General features: G+C 43.2%; 1 protein-coding gene across 2 annotated transcripts in view; it reads right to left on the bottom strand.

Moving 5' to 3' along the window:
* Nucleotides 1–25,123, bottom strand: part of DNAH3 (dynein axonemal heavy chain 3) — an 827,768-nt gene that overhangs the window by 95,190 nt on the left and 707,455 nt on the right. For both annotated transcript variants that reach the window (XM_073591059.1, XM_073591058.1), the window contains exon 50: nucleotides 4,225–4,407. In XM_073591059.1, the coding sequence (XP_073447160.1) occupies nucleotides 4,225–4,407 (183 nt within the window). The remainder of the gene's footprint in view (nucleotides 1–4,224; nucleotides 4,408–25,123) is intronic.

Genomic DNA, 25,123 nt, shown 5'->3' with positions numbered 1-25,123 from the left:
CATTGACTAAAAAGTATTTTAATAAATGCCTCAGATGCCTGCAAAATGCCTGTACAAATACAGAAAAACAAACAAACAAAAAGAAAACAGCCTGCAAAACAACCAAAGAAACTGAGTCCAACTGAGAATGCAACCTTAAAGGAGAAGTACAGCCAAAGCTTGTTTGGCTGTACTTCTCCTGTGGATCACAGAAGTGCAGTCAGCTTTACACTCCTGTGACTCGTTTTCAGCAGAGAACGGGCTGAAGTCCGCTCTCTGCTGATGTCACAGAGTTGGTGCAGGCTCAGGTGTCATCACGACTAAGGATGGACTCCAGCGTGTTCGCACAGCCTACGTGCAGAGCCCGCCAGGAAGTCATTTTCCGGATGTGCAGCTGCAGAGATCGGGAAATGTCTCACTGCCTGTGATTAGCGCAGCGCCGTGCCAACTACCTGGTGGGCTCTGCGCGTGGGGTGTGCGAACGAGCTCAAGCCCATCCTTAGTCACGACCATAAAGTCGGGATACTCCTAGATCCCTGGACCGACACCCAGCCCAGCCTTTTAGCGAGCTACTTAGAGCTTGAGCCAGCCACTACTACCCCCTCCACCACCCCCTCCACTGACAGTCACCAGCTCTCTGCTTGGGAAACTGAGAACCGAGCGATCGGCAGTGTACATTTGCTCGGTTCTCAGTGTAGAGGCGCCGGGCGACAGCTAGTCGCATGCATCCACCTGGGTAAGTATGAAAAAAAAACATACTTCTCTTTTAATTGGAATATTTCAGTTTGGTCAAAACAATGCAGAGTACATGATAGGTGGACAGCATGTGCCAAGGTGCAAACCCCATTCTTTTTTTTTTTGGCGTCCCTACTCTGCAGAAGAATAGAAAACGATAAGCAATCACTCCAGAAATATAAGCACATTTTACTGTATTAAAATCAGAGAGGGTTGAACTCGTACAAAAATTGAAAAATACAATTTGGATAGAATTAAGTTTTAACAAAAAAAAGCTGGAGTTGCAAAGACAATATATGACTGAAGGAACCATGACTGCAGTGCTTTTGTGAGATTTGTAAGGCCAAACAAGAACTTTTAAAGGCACAAAATATATGCAAGCATGCAAAGTAAATTCTTGCTGAAGAATGCATGACAGCAGAATTTAACGTATACTTTTGTGATAGGCATTGATGAAATTCATACATTTCTTTGTTATTTACTATACTATAGAAAAATCTGGCAATTTTTGATAGTGGGATATTACATTGTCAAATGATGAATGGAGAATTAAAGTTTAAACCTTGGTGGCTGCAGAACACTATAGACCATTCTTACATCACACTTTTACAAACTTGCTATAAAGCCTGCAGCATATCTGATTATCCCCTTCCCGACTGGCACACGCCGATGTACGTCGGCAGAATGGCACAGCTGGGCAAATGGACTTACAGGTACACCCACTTGAATTCCATGCCGTGCCATTGCGTGCGCGCTGCCGGTGGTGCGCGCGCCGGCCGGGAGCTCCGTGAGTCGGGTCACGTGTCCTGCGGACTCGATCGCCGTGGGGATACCTGCAATTGCCTCACGGAGAGGACGAACGGGGAGATGCTGATGTAAACAGCATCTCCCCATTCTGCCTAGTGACAAGTGTCACTGATCACAGCACCTGTCATCGGGAGCAGTGATCAGAGTAATGACACTGCTAGCCCATCCCCCTACAGTTAGTAATCACTCCCCTAGGACATACTTAACCCCTCTCCGCCCCCTAGTGGTTAACCCCTTGACTGCCAGTGTCATTTACACAGTAATCAGTGCATTTTTAATCGCACTGATCGCTGTATAAATGACAATGGTCCCAAAAATGTGTCAAAAATGTCCGACATGTCCACCATAACGTCACAGTGACAATATAAATCGCTGATTGCTGCCATTACTAGTAAAAAAAAAAATTATTAATAAAAATGCCATAAAACTATCCCCTATTTTGTAAATGCTATAACTTTTGCGCAAACCAATCAATAAACGCTTATTGCGATTTTTTTTTACCAAAAATATGTAGAAGAATACGATCGGCCTAAACTGAGGAAAAAAAATGTTTTTTTATATATTTTTGGGGATATTTATTATAGCAAAATGTAAAAAATAATGCGTTTTTTTCAAAATTGTCGCTCTTATTTTGTTTATAGCACAAAAAATAAAAATCGCAGGGGCGATCAAATACCACCAAAAGAAAGCTCTATTTGTGTGAAAAAAAGGACGTCAATTTTGTTTGGGGGACACGTCACACGACCGCGCAATTGTCAGTTAAAGCGACGCAGTGCCGAATTGCAAAGAACGCTCTGGTCAGGAAGGGGGTAAAATCTTCCGGGGCTGAAGCGGTTATAGAACACCCATACATACAAGCCTTATATACAGTGCCTTGAAAAAGTATTCATACCCCTTGAAATTTTCCACATTTTGTCATGTTACAACTCAAAACATAAGTGTATTTTATTGGGATTTTATGTGATAGACCAACACAAAGTGGCACATAATTGTCAAATGAAAAGAAAATGATAAATGGTTTTCAAAATTTTTTACAAATAAATATGTGAAAAGTGTGGTGTGTATTTGTTTTCAACCCCTTTTACTCTGATACCCCTAACTAAAATCTAGTGGAACCAATTGCCTTCAGAAGTCACCTAATCAGTAAATAGAGTCCACCTGTGTTTAATTTAATCTCAGTATAAAAACAGCTGTTCTGTGAAGCCCTTAGAGGTTTGTTAGAGAACCTAAGTGAACAAACAGCATCATGAAGGCCAAGGAATACACCAGACAGGTCAAGGATAAAGTTGTGGAGACGTTTAAAGCAGAGTTCGGTTATAAAAAAATATCCCAAGCTTTGAACATCTGACGAAGAACTGTTCAATCCATCACCTGAAAATGTAAAGAGTATGGCACAACTGTAAACCTACCAATACATGGATGGTCGTCCACCTAAACTGACAGGCTGGGCAAGAAGAGCATCAACCAGTGAAGCAGCCCAGAGACCCATGGTAACTCTGGAGGAGCTGCAGAGATCCACAGTTCAGGTGGGAGAATCTGTCCACAGGACAACTATTAGTTGTGCACTCCACAAATCTGGCCTTTATGGAAGAGTGGCAAGAAGAAAGCCATTGTTGAAAGAAAGCGTGGCAGAAAACTAACACTGCACATCACTCTGAACACACCATCCCCACAATGAAACATGGTGGTGGCAACATCATGTTGTGGGGATGCTTTTCTTCAGCAGGGACAGGGAAGCTGCTCAGAGTTGATGGGAAGATGGATGGAGCCATACAGGGCAATCTTAGAAGAAAACCTGTTCCGAGTCTGCAAAAGACTTGAGACTGAGGTTCGCCTTCCAGCAGGACAACGACCCTAAGCATACAGCCAGAGCTACAATGGAATGGTTTAGATCAAAGCATATTCATGTGTGGCCCAGTCAAAGTCCAGACCTAAATCCAATAGGGAGTCTGTGGCTCGAGGGGGCTTAATACAAATGCATGTCACACTTTCCAGATATTTATTCATAAAAAAAACTGAAAACCATTTATCATTTTTCTTTCACTTCACAATTACAGTATGTATACGCACTGTATAGTTGGCTGCAGACATGTCACTTCCTGTTCTGAATGACACTATGACCTGTCCAGGTAGTCAAAGGGAATCGCCCTATAGAAGACACAATGAGGTTCTAACACTTCTCCACTCTAAAAGAAACATTGTTTTTAACTCTCTGGGTCTCAGTTGGAGAAATTTCCTTTCCTGTCTTGTCCAAAGAGGAAGAGAAAATAAATCTCCCAAACAGGTATACCAATAGCAATAAATAGATGACAGAAGAGCTAACCGCACCACACTTTAAAATGTACGTAATATGTAAGCAGCCTATTTTAAAATTATGTTATGTGAATGAGTACATGTAACAAATCTACTACAGTTGTTATCGCAATTTGGATGCAAAAGTATAAATACACTTTAATGGGCCCAGTAAAAAAGAGCATGGTGCATAGATGATTTACTTTTGTCTGGAACAAAATAGGTAGTGCTTAGCTACAAGTGAGTGGAAAATCTTCTTTGCCTACATTTAGCCTCAAGTTCACCACTGCAAAAACTGGTAAATTGAGATTCATTTGTAAACTTGTTGACAAAATGGTTTTAAAATCTCAGTTAACAGGTAGCCACTAATACAATTAACACACTATAACCAAACACTGATCCCGTGATTACCTTAATTGCTTGAGAGGCTGCAGCTGCCTCATTAGCCACCTTCTCGTCAGCAGACACCAATTCTCTTTTAGCGTCAACGTCCACAGTCTCCTTTTCTATTTTAATCATCATCTTCTCTGTGTCTGCTGAAGTTTTAATCAATTCTGGTTGAAGCGCAGTGAGCTCTTTCTGCATAACTGAAACCTAATACAAATTACATCAAGAATAGTGCTGATTAGCAAATGTAAGGCTCGATAAAGATCAGAACATAACACAACAAAGGAGCTGAATACAACTCACTCCCATTGTTAGTTCATTCCATTATTTATACATTATAAGTATTTTTTTCTTTGTACCCATTTCTAAAAGTTAAAAAAGAAAAAAAAAAAAAAAGCATAGTGAAAAAATGAACATAACAAAAGATATTAAAAAGCTGTCAGATACTTAATTTTTCAGTTTTCAGAGTGATATTTTCCTTTTATACTGTCACGCTTCACTCAAATCCTTTATTTTATCTTTCAATGTTTTTATTGGTTTTATAAGAGCAAGATTAGACAGGAGAATGAATACATTGATATTCTGACACCAACAAAATTCATATAATGTATACAATTAGAAATGCAATTCAGAAGTGATTTTAACTTTCCTCTCCATGTAGTTGTTCCCTGATTATCCCAACCAATCCTTTCTTGGGAAGATATAGTGCAACCTATAGCAATTAAAGGATAAGTTCACCTTTGAGAACATGCTACATATTCTACCCATTTTTAGGGTGGAACATGTAACATGTTCCAGCTCCTGTAGTTGCTTGGTGATCTGAGCCTTGTGTGTGGCAGCAGTATGGGGAGAAGTTCCCCGTACTAGCTGTCACTTTTTGTAAAGAGCACTCCATTTGCTCCAGAGTTCTGTGAATGAACTACAAGCACCAAGCTGTTGAGCGCTGTGGTAGTTCATTGAGTTTTACTGTCAGTGTGAAACTGCCTGCCGGTACAATGTACGGACTGACAGATTACACTTCTAGTCTACTGGAGTCCTGTATAGCATCAGCGGTCTGCTGATCGCTGGTGCAATGCTTTACTTGCAAAAAAAGTTTCTTTCTTTCTTACTTTCTTTCTTAATTTTTCCTTCTCTCTTTCCTTTTTCTCCCTTTATCTCTTTCCTTTTTCTCCCTTTATCGCTTTCTTCTTTCTCTCTTTATCGCTTTCTTTTTTCTCTCTTTATCTCTTTCTTTCTTTCTCCCTCCATCTCTTTCTTTATCTCTTTCTCCCTTTCTTTCTCCCTTTCCTTCTCCTTTTCTTTCTCTCTTTATCTCTTTCTTTCTCTCTTTCTTTTTTACTCTTATAAAATATTTTTATAAGGTGATTTTTACCCTTATAAAATATTTTTTTTAGAAGACAAAAATACTATTTAGAATCTATTCACATCAGATATGCTAGCATGTGTTTATCAATGTAGGTCAGCGCATGTACATGGTATAAATGTACTTAATTAATGTAATTATGTAGTAATGCTACAATAGTAGCATCTTACACCAATGTATGTTGCTCATGGGGTATTGGTATGATTGGTATTTTTGCAAATATTTATTGTATAAATTTAAATATATTTTGCATATAATGGCAAGGATATGTAAAGACATCTCAGCCATATTCTAATTAGGTATATTTGCGTTAACCTTCATGACCTGCTGAGCTTGCAATAAGACTTTTTTCAGGTTCGTAAAGCCAAGACTAACTGTACGCAATGGAAACAGTTTTCTAAAGAAACCTGTTTAGTTAAGTGCCATGATGGATGATGTACACATTTGAATATTTTAGTTCAATCAGAAACCCATCCAGTGTTAGTGACTGGCATTAACTTGTGCATCAATGGGAAGATTTCTTTTTATATATTATCATTTGTTTATTTCAAAAAGGTCTATAAATGAAATATGAATAAATTGTATAGTAACCGAAAGCAAGAAAAATAACAGTGTTGTATAACTGAAACGTCAAAATAGAATGTACTACACTTCCACAGTTCAACACTGTAAACAAAAACTAAAACACAGAGCATAACCTACACAATTTACAGTTACTCCCATATTTGACAGTCCTTATTTAGAAGGGGAAAAAAAAAAAAAAGGAAAAAAAAAAATTGGATCCCACTGAAAAACAGATTTGAGTTAAGTTCCTCCATCAAAATATGTAAAGAGAAAAAGAAAAAAAAAGGAAAAAAAGAAAGAAAAAACAAAACAAAAAACAAAACCAGGCAGTATGGCGACCTAAATAACTCATGAGAAGACTTTGAGAAGATGAGAGCTATAGTCAGAGGTCATACAGAATTCACGCCAGGGGGACCATGTCTTTTTAATTGGTTAAGGACCGCCCCACGAACATTTACTGCAGGGCGGCCCCTTGAGTGCAAAATCATGTACCTGTACGTGATTCCTTCGGGGTCTGGGGAGACTTGCTCCCACTGTGATTGGACACAGCGGGAGTCAATCAGCGGGTCTGGTGGATGCGATGTCCACTGGGAACCTGGCGATTGTTCATAGAGAGGCAGAACGGTGGTCTACCTATGTAAACAAAGCAGATCGCCATTCTATTAGTAAGAAAGACAGATCTTGTGTTTCTGCTAAGCAGGAACATGGATCTCTGTCTTTCTTCAGCTAAGCCATCCCCCACACAATTAGAAAACAGTCCCAGGGAACACAGTTAACCCTTTGATCGCCCCTGATGTTAACCCCTTCCTGGCCAGTGTCATTTATACAGTAACAGTGCATTTTTTTATCACTGATCACTGTATTGATGTCACTGGTCCCTACAAAGTGTCACTTAGTGTCAGATTTGTCCACCACAATGTCACAATCCTGCTAAAAATCGCTGATCACCCCCATTACTAGTAAAAACAATTACAAAAATAAAAAGTCCATAAATCTATTCCATAGTTTATAGACAATATATCTTTTGTGCAAACCAATCAATATTTTTAAAATGTTTTATTGGATGTGTTTTATAGCAGTAAGTAAAAAATATTGTTTTTGTTTTTAAATTGTCAGCCTTTTTTTGTTTATAGCGCAAAAAATAAAAACCGCAGAGGTGATCAAATACCACCAAAAGAAAGCTCTATTTGTAGGAAAAAAAGAACATCAATTTTATTTGAGTACAGTGTCGCATGACTGCATAATTGTCAGTTAAAGCAACGCAGTGGAGTATCGCAAAAAATGGCCTGGTGAGGAAGGGGGTTAAACCTTCCAGAGCTGAAGTGGTTAAATTGCTCCTCTCTATTTTAGTATTAGAGAGAGAGCCCATCAAGTCTACCATTTGCATAATTCCATTAATCAGGGCAAACCACTGGGACAAATTTGGTGAACAAGTCTGTTTCCAAAGACTAGGAATGGTGGCCCTAGCTGCATTTATCAGATGAATTAATAATGTTTTTTTATGTGCAGAAGAAATGCTAATGGGGCATCGCCCAGATTGACTTGACTGTGAGCATATAGCATAATACTTGGACTGAAGACCAGAAAGCTGTAATGACAGGACAGTCCCCAAATATGTGTAGGAGTGTTCTTGTTTTTTACAGCGCCAACATACAGGACAGACATGAGGTTCATTCTATTCAAAAGATCTGGGGTCCTGTACCATCTAGTTAATAATTTATAGCCTGCCACGATTTATTTGACCTTGTGTAAAAGTATAATTGAGATTTTTTTCCCTAAGCTCGAATATATGAAGGGGGTGTACAGGTTTCCATAGCTTGAAGAATAGTATATAAATAAAGAGAGTGTGTGCCTGTGTGGAGAAGAACTTTAACATAATTTTTTGAATGTTGTAGTATCCCAAAACAGGTTATTATCAAGGGGTATAGATCGTAAACAAAATGGGTCAATTGCAACAAACGCCAATCTCCCAACAATTGGGAATGCAAATGCAATCTAAGCTGACCAGTTGTGTAAAATGGGCCCTCCGAAGTAAAATGCAACACACAGTGTATACCAGCAAGGATTAAGTTAGGAAACTTAGAATTCGCATAACCTGGGATAAAGGCTGAACAGCTCAAAATAGGAGAGAGTTGGTAGTGAACAAATAGAAGCAAATTGAATATTTTTTTGAGCTACCATACATGTAGTACCAATCAATGGATGGTGCTTAAAGTGTAAGTTCACCTTTACAGAAAATCTGTGAGGTGAACTTACACTGATCCTGTTGTCACCCGCTGTGAAACATCAGGTCGTCACTTTACAGATCCAGGGATTTGAAATCCCAGCGGCTTTCTCCCCTCTTCTCCAGCACTGACAGGATGGGCTAGGTGGGTTGTGATTGGTCGGCGCCGTCCATGTGATGGCACCGACCAATTGGAATGCCTTCTATACGTACCTTTCGAGACACTTTAGGAGATTAAGCCGCAGGGGATTTCAAATCCCCTGACCGGTGAAGCGGCTACTTGATGTCTGGTACAGCGGGACCGGGGGAATGGGGAGGGGGTCCAATGTAAGTTCACTTTACAGATTTTCTGTGAAGGTGAACATACCCTTTAAAGTTCAATTGAAGCTGTGTCAAGTTCCAAGAAAGGCCTCTCGGGAGCAAAAGTATAAATTCTTGCTCAAGTTGGATCCAGGGCTTGTAGGAATAAGAAATGTTCCAGTCCAATATTCTAGCCAGATGAGACGCCTTGTAATATCTTACTGGGTTAGGGAAGTTGATCTTATGTTTCTAAAAGCTAAGAATATGGAAAGAAATTCTTGGGTTTTTTTTTAGCCCATAAAAAGGCTAGAAAAGTGGACCATAGGTCTTTGAGGAAAGAGGAGCAAAGAGAGATTGGTAACGTCTGAAAAAGGTTAACCTGGGCATTACATTCATTTTGAGAATACTCTTACGACCAAACCAGGTAAAGGTACTCTGTTGCTAGTTGGCAAGATCCCTTTTAATCCAGAGGGCCCAATGCGTTTTGGGACTGTACAAATATCCCTTCATCAGGGGCAGGTCATGGAATTAAATCATACTGTATAATGAAATCAAATTTTGAACATATTAAATAACATATTATATACATTGGTCTAAGGAATAGCTTAAATTCAACAGCACACAGTAAGGTAATTACATAAAGGGGACAGAGAAGGTCACCATAAAAGTCTCACTGCTGGAACCATATTGGCAACTATATTATATATCCACCGCCCCAAGATCAAGAAGATAATGGGGTCGGTCGTTGGCCCCCGCCTGTCCACACTGATCCACCCAATTGTCTTCCCAAGGTCCACAAAAATTTGTTGTTACCACCAGGAATACCAATAGTCTTGGGGAATGGGGCTATTATGGAGCATCAGACGCACCCCTCGATCCCACGTCGGAAGTGGCAGGCGCTGGCTGTCCCTGCTAAATACCAGGACCTTATGATCTACCATTAGACTTCTGCCCATTCTTCTGCACGGTTCAGTTCCCCTGTCGGCACTACCCATTGGGATCTGGCACTCATGGGTTTTTTCCTCTGGGTGATGTACTAGGGGGCACCTGGTTTTGGAGGTGGCTACTCTTTTGTCTTTCCGACTTGCAATAGATTAGAGAAAATCAGTGATGTCCCTAATGCCCTGCTAAACATGTTGGCTGGCTGATCACAAATGTTTTCTGAACACAAGCTATTGCATGGTCATCCTGACGTTTGATTGCTAAGTCTGTAATGTATATTTTAAATATGTTTAAATAAAATGTATACTTTTATGTTAACCATCGCTGGATTGGCTCACTGTTAACAGACACATTATCTCCCCATAAAAATCCAATTTTTTTAGAGAGAGTTTTATCTCTCTCTTCAGTTTTTGGTTCATCTGAGTTTGTATGTTGACACACATTTTAGAGCATTTGTTGAAAATTTACCCTCCTATGTACAGGATACTATCCATCTATTGCAAAGTCTTGATGGTCTACATATATCCCAGCAAGCTCTATTGGTAGCCATTGAAAACTACCATAGTTGGTTGGTTCGATAGAAAATCTATAAAAATATATGCACAAAAAGTTATTAAGTAACTAAGTAGTAATATAATCAAATAATAGACCAAAGATATAAACAAGATAGTTTACACCATGAAACATCTCATACCTCCATCTAGTCCAAATAGGAATGGACATACAGTTGTAACAATATATAGGAAAAGGGAGACTGAGTAGATAACCCTCCCAAATGGATCTGCTAGATACACATCTATTCAATAGGCGGTAGACTATGGAAAAACAATAGAGGGAATTACATAGTTATGACAAATGATAAAGATATATAAACAAGGGGGAGATGTCACAGCGCACCACACATGGAGCCAAAAACCCACCTTAAAAAAGAGCATGTGGTCCGACAACAAAAGTACTGCCATGGCACATCGGAGGTCGCAGCGACAACAAGCCACATCTAGCGTGGATTTAAATACACTCACATCGGTGACGTCAAGAGTGGCGCCGCTAAGTGGTCGGCGTTGCAGCGTCACGACATCACCGCATCATACACAGACGCTGCGGCTGGGATCTGTGACAAGTGTGACGTCGCTAAGTAAAACCGGCGTTGCAGCGTCATGATGTCACCGTAACATACACAACCACAGCGGCCGGAGTATTCCAAATCTCGAGTGCGCATGTGCAGAAAGGCAAATAGGGAAATGGTATGACCCGGTTGCATAGCAACCAAGCCACAGCAAAGTATAAACGTAAGCGAAATTGGAGCACACATCTCAAACTCATGGCATCACACAGATCACGCAGGGCGGAACCCCGAGCCACCACTGCAGGACACCCCCCTGGGGGACACAGCACATCAAAGATAAGCCGCACGGAGCAGCGCCCTGTAGTGGAAGCCCACCGACGCAAGTAGGCAGCCAAGTGGGGCGAGAAAAATCAGAGGGCACCAAAGGTACCCCGGCATCATAACCGCCCCCAATCTGGCTGCAAATAAAGGGCCCCCCAGGGAAAACCCCTCTGGGGGCCCCCCTGCACCGGGTGGGACAGGGGGGGTCAACGTAGAGATGTCATATGACCCAAATCAGCTACCAATGGACCAAACAGGGAGACCTCTGGAGCTAAGGGATCAGGCAGGGGTGAAACATGAAATAACCAGAAAGAGATCAGTCAAAGATCCATAAAATACAAACATGACATAATGAGAAATAAATACATAATCAATACCCTGGAGCAGATATCAAAATTTGAGTTTAGAAAATGGGAAAGGCAATGAAAAAATAGAAAAAGGGAGGAACCCATACAGCAAAAAGAAATGTTTCAATCCTTCTCACATCCGCCCGATGAAAAACCTTCCAGGAAAGGTCTATAACTTAATAATTCATTGAGCCCAGGGGGTGAGGTTGCCCCAAGGTCCGCAATCCAACGGGTCTCAAGTTGCGGGAGGATCTTGTTCCAATCCCCACCCCTCGGGCTCGGGTGGACCCTATCCAAGATCAGAAACTTAATCCTGGGAAATTTACCCTGATGTTTGTCGATGACATGCCTTCCCAGAGGGAGCTCAGGATTTGCCTTTTTCATTGATGTTATATGTCTAGAGGCTCATAGCTGGAATTTAAGTTTAGTCTTGCCCACATAAAATTGTTGACATTGGCAAGTGAGGAGATACACCACCCCCTCGGTTTTGCAGTTGAAGAAATGGTTGGGTTTATAAGGTCATCCATTCGGGAGTATATTATTTTGTCTGGTGTTCATGTACTGGCATATAGGGCACCCCCAACATGTAAATGTGATCAGTCTCTTACAAGGATCCCTCCGAAATTCACCCACAAATTCACTTTGAACCAAATGGTCCTTAAGTGAAATTGCGCGTTGGTAGGTAATCGCAGGGCTTTTAGATAAATGGGGGCTGAATGTAGGGTCTGCATGTAGAAAGTGCCAGAACTTGCTAAAAATAGACCTGATACTTTGATGCTGATTGTTATATCTTGTAATAATTCTGACAGTCGAAGAGTCATTAATTTTCCTTTGATGGCTAAACAAAAACTCGCATCGTGTTTGTCCATTCGCCCTCCTGAAGGCTTTCTTCAGGGCAGTATGAGAATAGCCTCTGGACGAAAGCCTATATCTGAGGGCGTTAGCTTCCTGTAAAAAGGACTCCTGACTGGAACAATTCCGTTTGCGTCTCAAATATTGACTGTAAGGAATTGAACGAAGGAGGGGCTGAGGGTGCGATCTGGAGGCGTGTAGTATTGTATTGCCTGCCGTGGACTTACAATAAAGTCCACTCGAAAGGCTACCATCCTCATTTTTGTTTAAGGTAATGTCTAAAACAGTAACACTGGTCTCACTGTAAGTTACAGTGAACTTTAAATTCAATGCATTTTGATTCATTACCGAAATACATTCCTCCAGTTCTGACACAGAACCCTCCCATAATACCAAAATATCATCAATATAGTGGAACCAAGCCGCTACATGATGAGAATAAATTTTAACAGACTCATCAGTCAGAAAAGACTGCTCCCACTCCCCCAGGTACAGGTTGGCGTACGATGGGGCACAAGACGTCCCCATCGCCACGCCCTGCACCTGGAGGAAGTGGGAGCCATCAAAGGAAAAAACATTGTGTTGAAGTATGAATTCCAATGACATAATAATAAATTCATTCAATTTTTTGTCATCTCTGTGCGTTTGTGAGATCACATGTCTAATGGCAGCCAGTCCCAGATGGTGAGGGATAGAGCTGTATAAAGCTTCTATATCAATGGCTACCAATAGAGCTCGCTGGGATATATGTAGACCATCAAGACTTTGCAATAGATTGATAGTATCCCGTACATAGGAGGGTAAATTTTTAACAAATGCTCTAAGATGTGTGTCAACATACAAACTCAGATGCTCCATAATAGCCCCATTCCCCGAGACTATTGGTCTTCCCGGTGGTAACAACAAATTTTTGTGGACCTTGGGAAGACAATTGGGTGGAGCAGTGTGGACAGGCGGGGGCCAACGACTGACCCCATTATCTTCTCGATCTTGGGGCGGTGGATATATGATATAGTTGCCAATATGGTTCCAGCAGTGAGACTTTCATGGTGACCTTCTCTGGGTATGTCCCCTTTATGTAATTACCTTACTGTGTGCTCTTGAATTTAAGCTATTCCTTAGACTGATGTATATAATATGTTATTTAATATGTTGAAAATTCGATTTCATTATACAGTATGATTCGATTCCATGACCTTGCCCTGATAAAGGGATATTTGTACAGTCCCGAAACGCGTTGGGCCCTCTGGATTATCATTACCATCGACACCATTGTTTTTAATGAATTTGTAATACTGGTATTGATGTAGAGTGTTTGATATATTGTATAAAATTTGTAATAAATGATTTTACTTTTTACTCTGTGTTGCCGTTAAAATCCCACTCCTTTGGGGGTATTTTTGCTATATTAGTCAGTTTAAGTTTGGGAAGGGACGGTCTCTTTAAATAGGCCTGGATAGCAATTGTAAAAAAAAAAAAAGTAGGCCTGGATAGCATTTACAATAAATATATATACAATAAATGTTGTGATTTCAAAATCTGTGCAAACCTCTAACTGGGATTTTTAAGGCAAGGAAAATAATTCGATTAAGTACAATATCATTTATTTTAAATATAGATATAAATACGTGAAACAAAATTTGATAAATAGAACTTATCATTACATAAACCTTACAATATTAGAAAAAGCACAATGCATTTTGAAAAAAATGCAAGTACGTGATACATCATACTACAAGATACAATCACCACAAATTCAAAGAGGTGGCGTCAAGTAGCAGAATTCAAATGTGTTTCAACATACATATTTCAAGAAAAGTTTTCCTCAGGGAAAATTGTATCACAATCTAAGTCACAATGTTATATAAGAAATAAAAATGTATTCGATACGCGAGTAAGATTGATGGACATTAGAAAAAAAAAGTAAAATCTTCATCAGCAGGATGAACTGATCTTGAGGTATAAACCAATCTTAAATTATGTAAAATTCCTTTAGCTTCGCATAGTTTTTGATGAATGATAAATGTGAGGTTCCCTTAAACATATCAAGTAGTGGGTCTAAGGCAATATTAAAATCTCCACCCAAAATCAGCATCCCCTCGATATGTGGAATAATTTTGTCTAGTAGTGTTTCTAGAATGTTGACCTGATTGCTATTTGGCAAATACAGGTTCACCAGCGTGACATTTTGTTCAAGAAGAGTGCCCTTGACTATTAATAATATGCCAGCCTCCAAATCCAGCACTTCTTTCAATTGCCAGGGAACTTGGCGAGATATCAAAATACTTACTCCCTTTGATTTTTAAAGAGAGCGAAGGATAGGAGATATGATAGATAATATGTCTAGTATCCTGGGCGTAATCCCCACTTGCCTCCACCCAAAAATAGAGAGCGGGTGAAAGGGGGGGGGGGCCCAGGTGGGGGAAAGGAAGGCAATGAGGCATATGTGAAATGCCTAAGCATAGCCCCTAACATATAATGTCTACTCCCAGTGCAAAACAAACCATTACAAAAAAAAAAGAAAAAGAAAAAAAACACCCTTCCCTCCACTTTCCTTCTTACCACACTCGACAGTGAGTGAGGCCTGGAAACATGAGGTCATGCATGGGGCTATGGGGCTTCCCTATTACTACATATAGACATCATGTATACGTTGTCAGAGGCCAGTGGAGATAATAAACACGAGGGCTGGTAACCCAAAAAAAAAAAAGCATTTAGATTATCGTATTATGTATTTGTCTCACAATCCTGGAATCAGAATCAAAATAATCAAAATTTACACATACAACTCTGCAGTAAGACTATGATCATTCTTGTATTTTGACGTGTATAACTATTTCCCGGTTCATGGTGATCCATAGTAGAGGCCGCGGGTCGTCTAATATAGAGCTCCTATATCAGACACCTTTATCAATGGGAAGATTTAACTACTTAATGTCAGGTCACCTGAGTCCAGGTGACAGATGCACTCTGTAGGAGTCAGGAGTACACCGCTAAGGTAGTGGACCCTAGGACTGACTGCTGCGGATTGAACTCTGGGAGGTTCAGGAAGCAGATCTACTGGAGCATCAACACAGATCCCATTGGGAGCTAGAGCATAGATTCCCCAGGGTGCAGAGTCTAAGAGCCAGCAGGTGTTCACCAGAACCTCTAGTGGTGAGGATGGACTGTGCTGCAGTCTGGCTCTAGGTCGCGGGCCCCCAGGGTCTCACAGCTTACGCCCACGGTAGACTACAGGAGAAAGAGGAAGGAAGCAGCAGGCTGGAACAACAAGGATAGTAAAGGGATAAGCCAAGGTACGGGGCGACTAGCAGACAAGGATAAACATGCAACACGCCACCAAAGGTCAGGGTCACAAGCAGACAGGGATAGTCAAGAACAGGCCAAGATCGGTAACTGGAATCTGACGTAGGAGACACAGCAAGTAGCACACGACAGCTAAACACACATTGGTTGATCAGCCAGGTTGGCTTGCAATGCACAGGTTAATATAGTGTCCCTAATTATAGGCTGAGGTGGAGCTATGCTGAGGGAAGATTATATAAGCAGTCAGGTGAGGGTGGAGGAGAGGTAAGCTGACAGAGAAAGATTACTGCATAACCATGACAGTACCCCCCTTTTACGAGGCCTCCCCCTCCCCCCGCCTGGGCCCAGGCTTAAAGGGAAACTCCAGATGAAACCTCCTCAACAGACGAGGTGCAAAGATCTCAGATGCAGTGATCCAAGACCTCTCCTCAGGACCAAACCCTTTCCAATGTACGAGGTACTGAAGAATGCCTCTACGGCACCGGGAATCCAGAACTTGGCTAACCTCATAATTTAGATTATCCTCAGAGATCGAAACCGAGGTAGGGTGAGGATGAGAGGACTTATTGAGGACAAAGGCTTCTTAGGAATGAGTAAGGGCATGAGGAGACCATCAGGAGTCTGAGCAGGGTACCCCAGACCCTTAAAGATGAGCTGGACATCCAGAACAGGACCATCAGGCTGGGCAGAGGTCAGTGGCTCCCTGAGACTAGGTTGGTTAGAAGGTGACGTGTCACAAGAGTCAAGCTGGATAGCTGAAACACAAGCAGAATGCAGAGACTCCAGAAAGAAAGGTTGAAAACCCCACCTGGCCGAATGAGGCAGTCTATCCAAAGGATGGATTGAGCCTCTTAGACAAGTTTGAATGGACGCAGTAGTAGTAGTAGGGGGGTGAGGTCAGGTTACAGAAGGTCCTGAATAGGAAAAAGCAGGAAGCTCACTGGGCATGGGTTGGGCTGGCATAACTGGCGTAAAGGCCGACTGAATAGCATTGCCAGGTGTAGCGACTACCTCAATTGCATCGCAGGACGTAGCGACTGTGGAACTTGCGGACAAGTTAACCTGGCTGTGTGTCCAAGGGAGTTTAGGGACAGGCAAGGGTAAATGGTTATGCAAACTGGAGTAAATGATTGGCTCAGGTTCACAAGTGGGCTCCTCATCCAGAGTGCCACATGACCTAGAGAGTGCCTCGGCCCGACTATTACAGGACAAATCCCAGAAATCTCTATATACAGCGGGAAGAGCAGAAGATACTGGAATGGTGGCAACAGGAAGTTTCTCTTTTGGGGCAACCTTGAGTAGGCAGGAAGAGGAACAGGAGGAACCCCATGCCAGGATCTGTCCAGCAGTCCAGTCAACGTGCGGAGAATGGAGCCGTAACCAAGGAAGACCTAAAATGATAGGAGATGAAGCCTTAGGTAAGACAAGGAAGGATATCCACTCCTGGTGGAGTGTCCCTACCGACATCTTAACAGGGAGAGTCTGGAAGCGGATAGGGCCCCCTGGGAGAACAGTGCCATCAATCGCCAAGACCACCAATGGCGTCGTGAGGGGCAAAAGGGTAAGCCGTATGGAAGATGCAGTTCTCCAGTCCATGAAATTGCCAGCGGCTCCAGAATCCAGATATGCTGAGACTGAATGAGAGGAAGCACCGACATGAAGGAACACAGAAAGGAGAAGACGAGAAGGCGATATTTCCGGGTCCAATACTCCACTTTCCAGATGTATTAGCCCCGAGTGTTTTTCCGGACGAAGAGAGCAAGTGTCACAAAAATCAGAGAGGCCATGTAAAAAGGTTGCAACTAAAGCCTCATTATTCCAGCTCAGTTCAGCAGTCAAAATACGATAAAATGAAGAGCGCACTATCCCACAGAAGCGGACTCTTGACGGAGACGTAAAAGGGTGCTGGCCGCTGAGGAGACACGACCCGGTTCCTCGAAGATATTCTGAAAAAGTTTCAGGAAGTCAGACAGGCTAGATACCACTGGATCATTCAGTTCCCACAGAGGGGCAACCCAGGCTAACGCCTCACCAGACAGGAGGGATACAATATAGGCTACCTTTGCCCGATCGGACAGGAAGTTTTGGGGCTGAAGCTCAAAATGAATTGTGCACTGGCTATGGAACCCCCTGCAGGCCTTGGGGTCCCCAGAGTAATGGGATGGAGCAGGTAAATGCAAAGAATTTGTGGACGTGGCTGTGAAAGGAATAGATGCGGCAGCAGATAGCGGTTGAGGTTATTGAACTGGGGGTCCTAAGGAGGCCTGAACCTGTTCCAAACAGGAGGCCAAATCCTGAAGGAATCACATCGCCTGGGTCTGATTAGATTCCTGGGTCTCAAGTCTGCGAACTAGGCCCTGCAATGGATCATCTGCGGATAGCGGCACATCAGCTGGGTCCATGGCTGATCAAACTGTCAGGTCACCTGAGTCCAGGTGACAGATGCACTCCGTAGGAGTCAGGAGTGCACCGCTAAGGTAGTGAACCCTAGGACTGACTGCTGCAGATTGAACTCTGGGAGGTTCAAGAAGCAGGTCTACTGGAGCATCAACACAGATCCCACAGGGAGCTAGAGCATAGATTGCCCAGGGCGCGGAGTCTAAGAGCCAGCAGGTGTTCACCAGAGCCTCTAGGGGTGAGGATGGACTGTGCTGAGTCTGGCTCCAGGTCGCGGCCCCCAGGGTCTCACAGCTCACGCCCAAGGTAGACTACAGGAGAAAGAGGAAGGAAGCAGCAGGCTGGAACAACAAGGATAGTAAAGGGATAAGCCAAGGTCGGGATGACTAGCAGACAAGGATAAACATGGAACATGCCAAAGGTCAGGGTCACAAGCAGACAGGGATAGTCAAGAACAGGCCAAGATCGGTAACTAGAATCAGACGTAGGAGACACAGCACATGAAAGCTAAACACATAATGGTTGATCAGCCAGGTTGGCTTGCAATGCACAGGTTAATATAGTGTTCCTAATTAAAGGCTGAGGTGGAGCTATGCTGAGGGAAGATTATATAAGCAGTCAGGTGAGGGTGGATGGCCTCACATGGAGGAGAGGTAAGCTGACAGAGAAAGATTACTGCATAACCATGACACTTAAAAAGTGGATGATGGAAGGGTCATCACTGGCATTAGTGGTATTAGTGGACTGAATAATATTTAAAATACTCCTCCAATGAAGCACATTACTCTAGTTACAACATTTTGGTGCTGTATCCTGTATGTTGTAATTGTAAAAATGTTGTAATCATAGTAATATGTATTATTGGAGGAGTATTTAAAATATTATCCAGTCCAACATACCCAGGATGAACACCCTTTGGTGCAGAGTGTAGCACTCATTGGAACCCAGCAACAGATGACACATCCAACAGAGCATATACAAAATAATGCAATGATCAGAAGCCCTATGAGTTCCTGGAGAATACGAAGTTCTTCTGTTCATAAAGGTTTTACCAGTATCATGTATGGTGCATTTACAAATATTCGAAAATATGTTAGGAATTATGTTGGCTCTGAAAGGTGCCACAGAGGTATAGTACTAAAACCAGGACAGAACATCAGTGAGAAGATCTCTTTTGTAAATTATCAGTGAATATCTGCCTTCTGGAAGATCAAGATGCATTTTTTTTTATTTTGCTAGAGCAAATGTTTTATTGTTTTTTTTTTGTTTTGTTTTTTGCCTTCCTCTGAACCAACTCTGAGTAAAGAATTTTGTGTATATGGAGGTTTTCTATTTGTTATTTTTTTAGTTGAACTAGATGGACTTTTGACTTTTTTTCAGCCTATGTAATTATGTGATTATTGTTATGATGTGTCAGTGTACTTAGTCAAAATAGGATGTGTCCACCCAAAAATAAAATTGGTCTGTTTTTGCAAAAGAGCATTATTTAATCTATATCTTCTGCTGGAGTTCCTTTTTAACGTTACAGGCACCACCTAGCCACCACATTTTATACTATAAAATGTATAATGTATAAGATTGATCAATAATTATACAAGAGTATAATAAACCTAGAAGCTGTAGGGTAGCTAGTAGATTTTTGTTTTCCTAAAGCCCAATACACGCAGTAACACATTTTCTGTCCTAGGATGATAAAGCTCATGTACTGTTTAACCACTTGCTGACTGCCCACACTAAACATACAGTACGTCATTACATTGACGTTAAATGCCCATGTTATGGCAGCAGCTAGCTGCCATAACCCCAGTATTCTTATTTACTGTGGGCGATTCTCTACAAGATAAAAGTGGTTCCGTGGGCGGATTCATAGTTACATAGTTAGTCAGGTTGAAAAAAGACACAAGTCCGTCTAGTTCAACCAATACATTTAAAATAAAAAAAATTATAATAATATATATATGGCACAGTGGTGTAGTGGGTAGCACTTTCGCCTAGCAGTAAGAAGGATTGCTGGTTCGAATCCCAACCACGACACTACCTGCCTGGAGTTTGCATGTTCTCCCTGTGCCTGTGTGGGTTTCCTCCCACACTCCAAAGACATGCTGGTAGGTTAATTGGATCCTGTCTAAATTGTCCCTAGTATGTATGAATGTGAGTTGGGAACCTTAGATTGTAAGCTCCTTGAGGGTAGGGCAGGGCCGATCCTAGGGTCACAGGCGCCTGGGTGCAGAAATATTTCTGGCGCCCCCACATAGGCGTGGTCATTTTAGTAACTCCTCCCCTTTACAAATATTTCTATGGCAATGACTCAACCACAGAGATGCTTCACCACAAAGTCTTCATTACCCTGGGATCCTCACAGGTACAATAAACAAAATACAGGAAGAGAACTGCAGACATAGCACAGGAGATGGTCAGAGACCGCAGACACAGTACAGGAGATGGTCAGAGACTGCAGACATAGTACAGGAGATGGTCAGAGACTGCAGACATGGTACAGGAGATGGTCAGAGACTGCAGACATGGTATAGGAGATGGTCAGAGACTGCAGACATGGTACAGGAGATGGTCAGAGACTGCAGACATGGTACAGGAGATGGTCAGAGACTGCAGACATGGTACAGGAGATGGTCAGAGACTGCAGACATGGTACAGGAGATGGTCAGAGACTGCAGACATAGTACAGGAGATGGTCAGAGACTGCAGACATGGTACAGGAGATGGTCAGAGACTGCAGACATGGTACAGGAGATGGTCAGAGACGGCAGACATAGTACAGGAGATGATCAGAGACTGCAGACATAATACAGGAGATGGTCAGAGACTGCAGACATGGTACAGGAGATGGTCAGAGACTGCAGACATAGTACAGGAGATGATCAGAGACTGCAGACATAGTACAGGAGATGGTCAGAGACTGCAGACATAGTACAGGAGATGGTCAGAGACTGCAGACATTATATAGGAGACGGTTAGAGACTGCAGACATGGTACAGGAGATGGTCAGAGACTGCAGACATAATACAGGAGATGGTCCGAGACTACAGACATAGTACAGGAGATGGTCAGAGACTGCAGACATGGTACAGGAGATGGTCAGAGACTGCAGACATGGTATAGGAGATGGTCAGAGACTGCAGACATGGTACAGGAGATGGTCAGAGACTGCAGACATGGTACAGGAGATGGTCAGAGACTGCAGACATGGTACAGGAGATGGTCAGAGACTGCAGACATGGTACAGGAGATGGTCAGAGACTGCAGACATAGTACAGGAGATGGTCAGAGACTGCAGACATGGTACAGGAGATGGTCAGAGACTGCAGACATGGTACAGGAGATGGTCAGAGACAGCAGACATAGTACAGGAGATGATCAGAGACTGCAGACATAATACAGGAGATGATCAGAGACTGCAGACATAGTACAGGAGATGGTCAGAGACTGCAGACATGGTACAGGAGATGGTCAGAGACTGCAGACATAGTACAGGAGATGATCAGAGACTGCAGACATAGTACAGGAGATGGTCAGAGACTGCAGACATAGTACAGGAGATGGTCAGAGACTGCAGACATTATATAGGAGACGGTTAGAGACTGCAGACATGGTACAGGAGATGGTCAGAGACTGCAGACATAATACAGGAGATGGTCCGAGACTACAGACATAGTACAGGAGATGGTCAGAGACTGCAGACATGATATAGGAGACGGTTAGAGACTGCAGACATAATACAGGAGATGATCAGAGACTGCAGACATAGTACAAGAGATGGTCAGAGACTGCAGACATAATACAGGAGATGATCAGAGACTGCAGACATAGTACAGGAGATGGTCAGAGACTGCAGACATGATATAGGAGACAGTTAGAGACTGCAGACATAATGCAGGAGATGATCAGAGACTGCAGACATAGTACAGGAGATAGTCAGAGACTGCAGACATGATATAGGAGATGGTCCGAGACTGCAGACATAATATAGGAGACGGTTAGAGACTGCAGACATACTACAGGAGATGGTCAGAGACTGCAGACATGATATAGGAGACGGTTAGAGACTGCAGACATAATACAGGAGATGATCAGAGACTGCAGACATAGTACAGGAGATGGTCAGAGACTGCAGACATGATATAGGAGACAGTTAGAGACTGCAGACATAATGCAGGAGATGATCAGAGACTGCAGACATAGTACAGGAGATAGTCAGAGACTGCAGACATACTACAGGAGATGATCCGAGACTGCAGACTAAGGATGATCTCCGGCGTGTCCGCAAGCTGCACGTGCCGAGCCTGCCAGGAAGTTGGCAATGTGCTGCGCTAATCACAAGCAATGAGACATTTCCCAATCTCTGCAGCCGCAGATTAGGAAATGTCTCACTACTTGTGATTAGCGCTGTGCAGTGTCGAGTTCCTGGCGGGCTCGGCACGTGCAGCTTGCGAACACGCCGGAGATCATCCTTACTGCAGACATAGTACAGGAGATGGTCCATTAGACCCCTTTCACACTGGAGGCGTTTTTCAGGTGCTTTAGTATTAAAAATAGCGCCTGGAAAAAGCCTTATCTGCAATCCCAGTGTGAGAGCCCGAATGCTGTCACACTGGAGCAGAGCACTGGCATGACATCCAAAAAATTCCTGCAAGTAGCTTCTTTGAGGCGCCTTAGGAGCGGTGTATACACCGCTCCTAAAGCGCCCTTGCTCATTGAAATCAATGGGCAGTGCCTGCAAAGTGCCTCCGCAGTTGCGCCTTTGAACCCTTTAGTGGGGGTTAAATGTACCTCTAAAGTGACGGTAAAGCGCCACTAAAAGTAGCAGCGCATTACCGCCGATGCCCCTGCACTGTCAGTGTGAAAGGGCTCTTAGTACATCTCATTATACATCACATCTGTAGATGGACTACTTAGGTGCAGGAAGGGACAGGGCCTGTGTATCCTATGTAATCTATCATGCCAAAAAACATCTCCTAGCAGGGGCAGCCCAGAGCACATCTAAAGGTGTGCTGGGGATGCCATTCCCACACACAGCACACTGACTCACCTCAGTTCTCTCTCCGTGCAGCCCAAGATAGAGATGGGAGGGGGAGGCATTCCAACTGGAGTTGGTAGAGACAGTGCGGGATCCCAGTGTGAGGAATTCATTCCCGTGTCAGGAAGAGGAGCGCCCCTCCCCCGAGCACTGCCAGGCTGTACGGCTGCCTTACGCTCACACTGGAGTTCTGGATGGACACTCACAAGGAGAGAAGGAGGGAGGGGAGAACTCTGGCTCTTCGGCGCCCCCACCACTGCAGGTGCCTGGGTGCAAAGCACCCTTCGCACCCTGGGTAGGATCGGCCCTGGGGTAGGGACTGATGTGAATGTACAATGTATATGTAAAGCGCTGCGTAAATTGACGGCGCTATATAAGCACCTGAAATAAATAAAATAATAAATATATATATATACACACACCAGTTGTGTGAAAAAGTATTTGCCCCTTTCTGATTTATTCTTTTGCATGTTTGTCACACTTAATTGGCTCAGATCATCAAACAAATTTTATTATTACACAAAAATAACCCGAGTAAGTACAAAATGCAGTCTTTAACCACTTCCGGACCAGACACTGCAGTTTTACTGCGGCAGGTTGGCTCGGCTGGGCAAATCGACGTTACCTTACGTCACTCCGCCTTTTGGCCACTAGGGGCGCGCGTGCGCATCGTGTGCCCGGAGCCAATGCGAGTGACCGCCGGGCACCTGCGATCGCTCGTGACAGAGCAAGAACCACACAAATCCCAGTCCTTTCAGGGGAGTAGAGACAGATCGTGCGTTCATACTAAGTATGAACACCGATCTCTCTCTCCTCCTACACAGTCCCATCGCCCCCAGTTAGAACACACACTAGGGAACACAGTTAACCCATTGATCGCCCCCTAGTGTTAACCCCTTCCCTGCCAGTGACATTTATACAGTAATCAGTGCATTTTTATAGCACCGATCGCTGTATAATTGTCAATGGTCCCAAAAATGTGTCAAAAGTGTCCAATTTGTCCACCGCAATATCGCAGTCCCGATAAAAATTGCAAATTGCCGCCATTACTAGTAAGAAAAATAGTATTAATAAAAATGCCATAAATCTACCCCCTATTTTGTAGACGCTATAACTTTTGCGCAAACCAATCAATATATGCTTATAGCGATTTTTTTTAAACAAAAATATGTAGAAAAATACATATTGGCCTAAACTGAGCAACAAATTTGTTTTTTGAAAAAAAATGTGGGATATTTATTAAAGCAAAAAGTAAAAGATATTGTGTTTTTTTCAAAATTGTCGCCCCTCGCTATGGGGCCCTCAGCCGCTGCCCACTGCTGAGTGGGGCCCACTGCCGAGTGGGGCCCTCAGCCGCAACCCACTGCTGAGTGGGGCCCGCTGCCGAGTGGAGCCCTCAGCTGCGGCCCACTGCTGAGTGGGGCCCGCTGCCAAGTGGGGCCCTCAGCCGCGGCCCGTTGCAGAGTGGGGCCCGCTGCCGAGTGGCTCGGGGCTCAGCATCGGCAAGCTCCTGTCCTGCACGTTAGACAGAACAGCGGCGCCATCCCCGTCCCAGCGGCGTAACGTCACTGGGCCAGAGGTGCGATGGGAGGAGCATCGCAAGCTACTGTACTGCAGCCCGCAACCAAGAGGAGCCAGGCAGCGCCGCCGATGAGGAACCCCAATGCACTGTCCGTGACCCACTTTATTGCAGACACAGAGAAACAGAGTCCAGATTCACATTTTTTTCACAGGTAAGTAAGCAAGCAAGCACAAGCTAAATTAAGCTGATGCATAATGCAGTGTGATGCCATACAGCCGGACTGCAGTCTCAAGATTATGAACTGTCTGTGATGTGAATGTCTGATTTTTTTTAATATGCAGCATGGCGGGGGGAGGCGGGTAAATGTCCTGCACTGGTCACAGTAACTGCTGTATTAACCACTTCAGCCCCGGAAGGATTTACCCCCTTCCTGACCAGAGCACTTTTTGCGATTCGGCACTGCGTCGCTTTAACTGACAATTGCGCGGTCGTGCGACGTGGATCCCAAACAAAATTGATGTCCTTTTTTCCCCACAAATAGAGCTTTCTTTTGGTGGTATTTGATCACCTCTGCAATTTTTATTTTTTGCGCTATAAACAAGATAAGAGCGACAATTTTTTAAAAAACGCAATATTTTTTACATTTTGCTATAATAAATATCTCCCAAAAATATATAAAAAACA

This window comes from Aquarana catesbeiana, linkage group LG06 (assembly GCF_042186555.1).
Source record: "Aquarana catesbeiana isolate 2022-GZ linkage group LG06, ASM4218655v1, whole genome shotgun sequence".
Lineage (NCBI taxonomy): Eukaryota > Metazoa > Chordata > Amphibia > Anura > Ranidae > Aquarana > Aquarana catesbeiana.
This window is presented reverse-complemented; position numbering and strand designations above follow the sequence as displayed.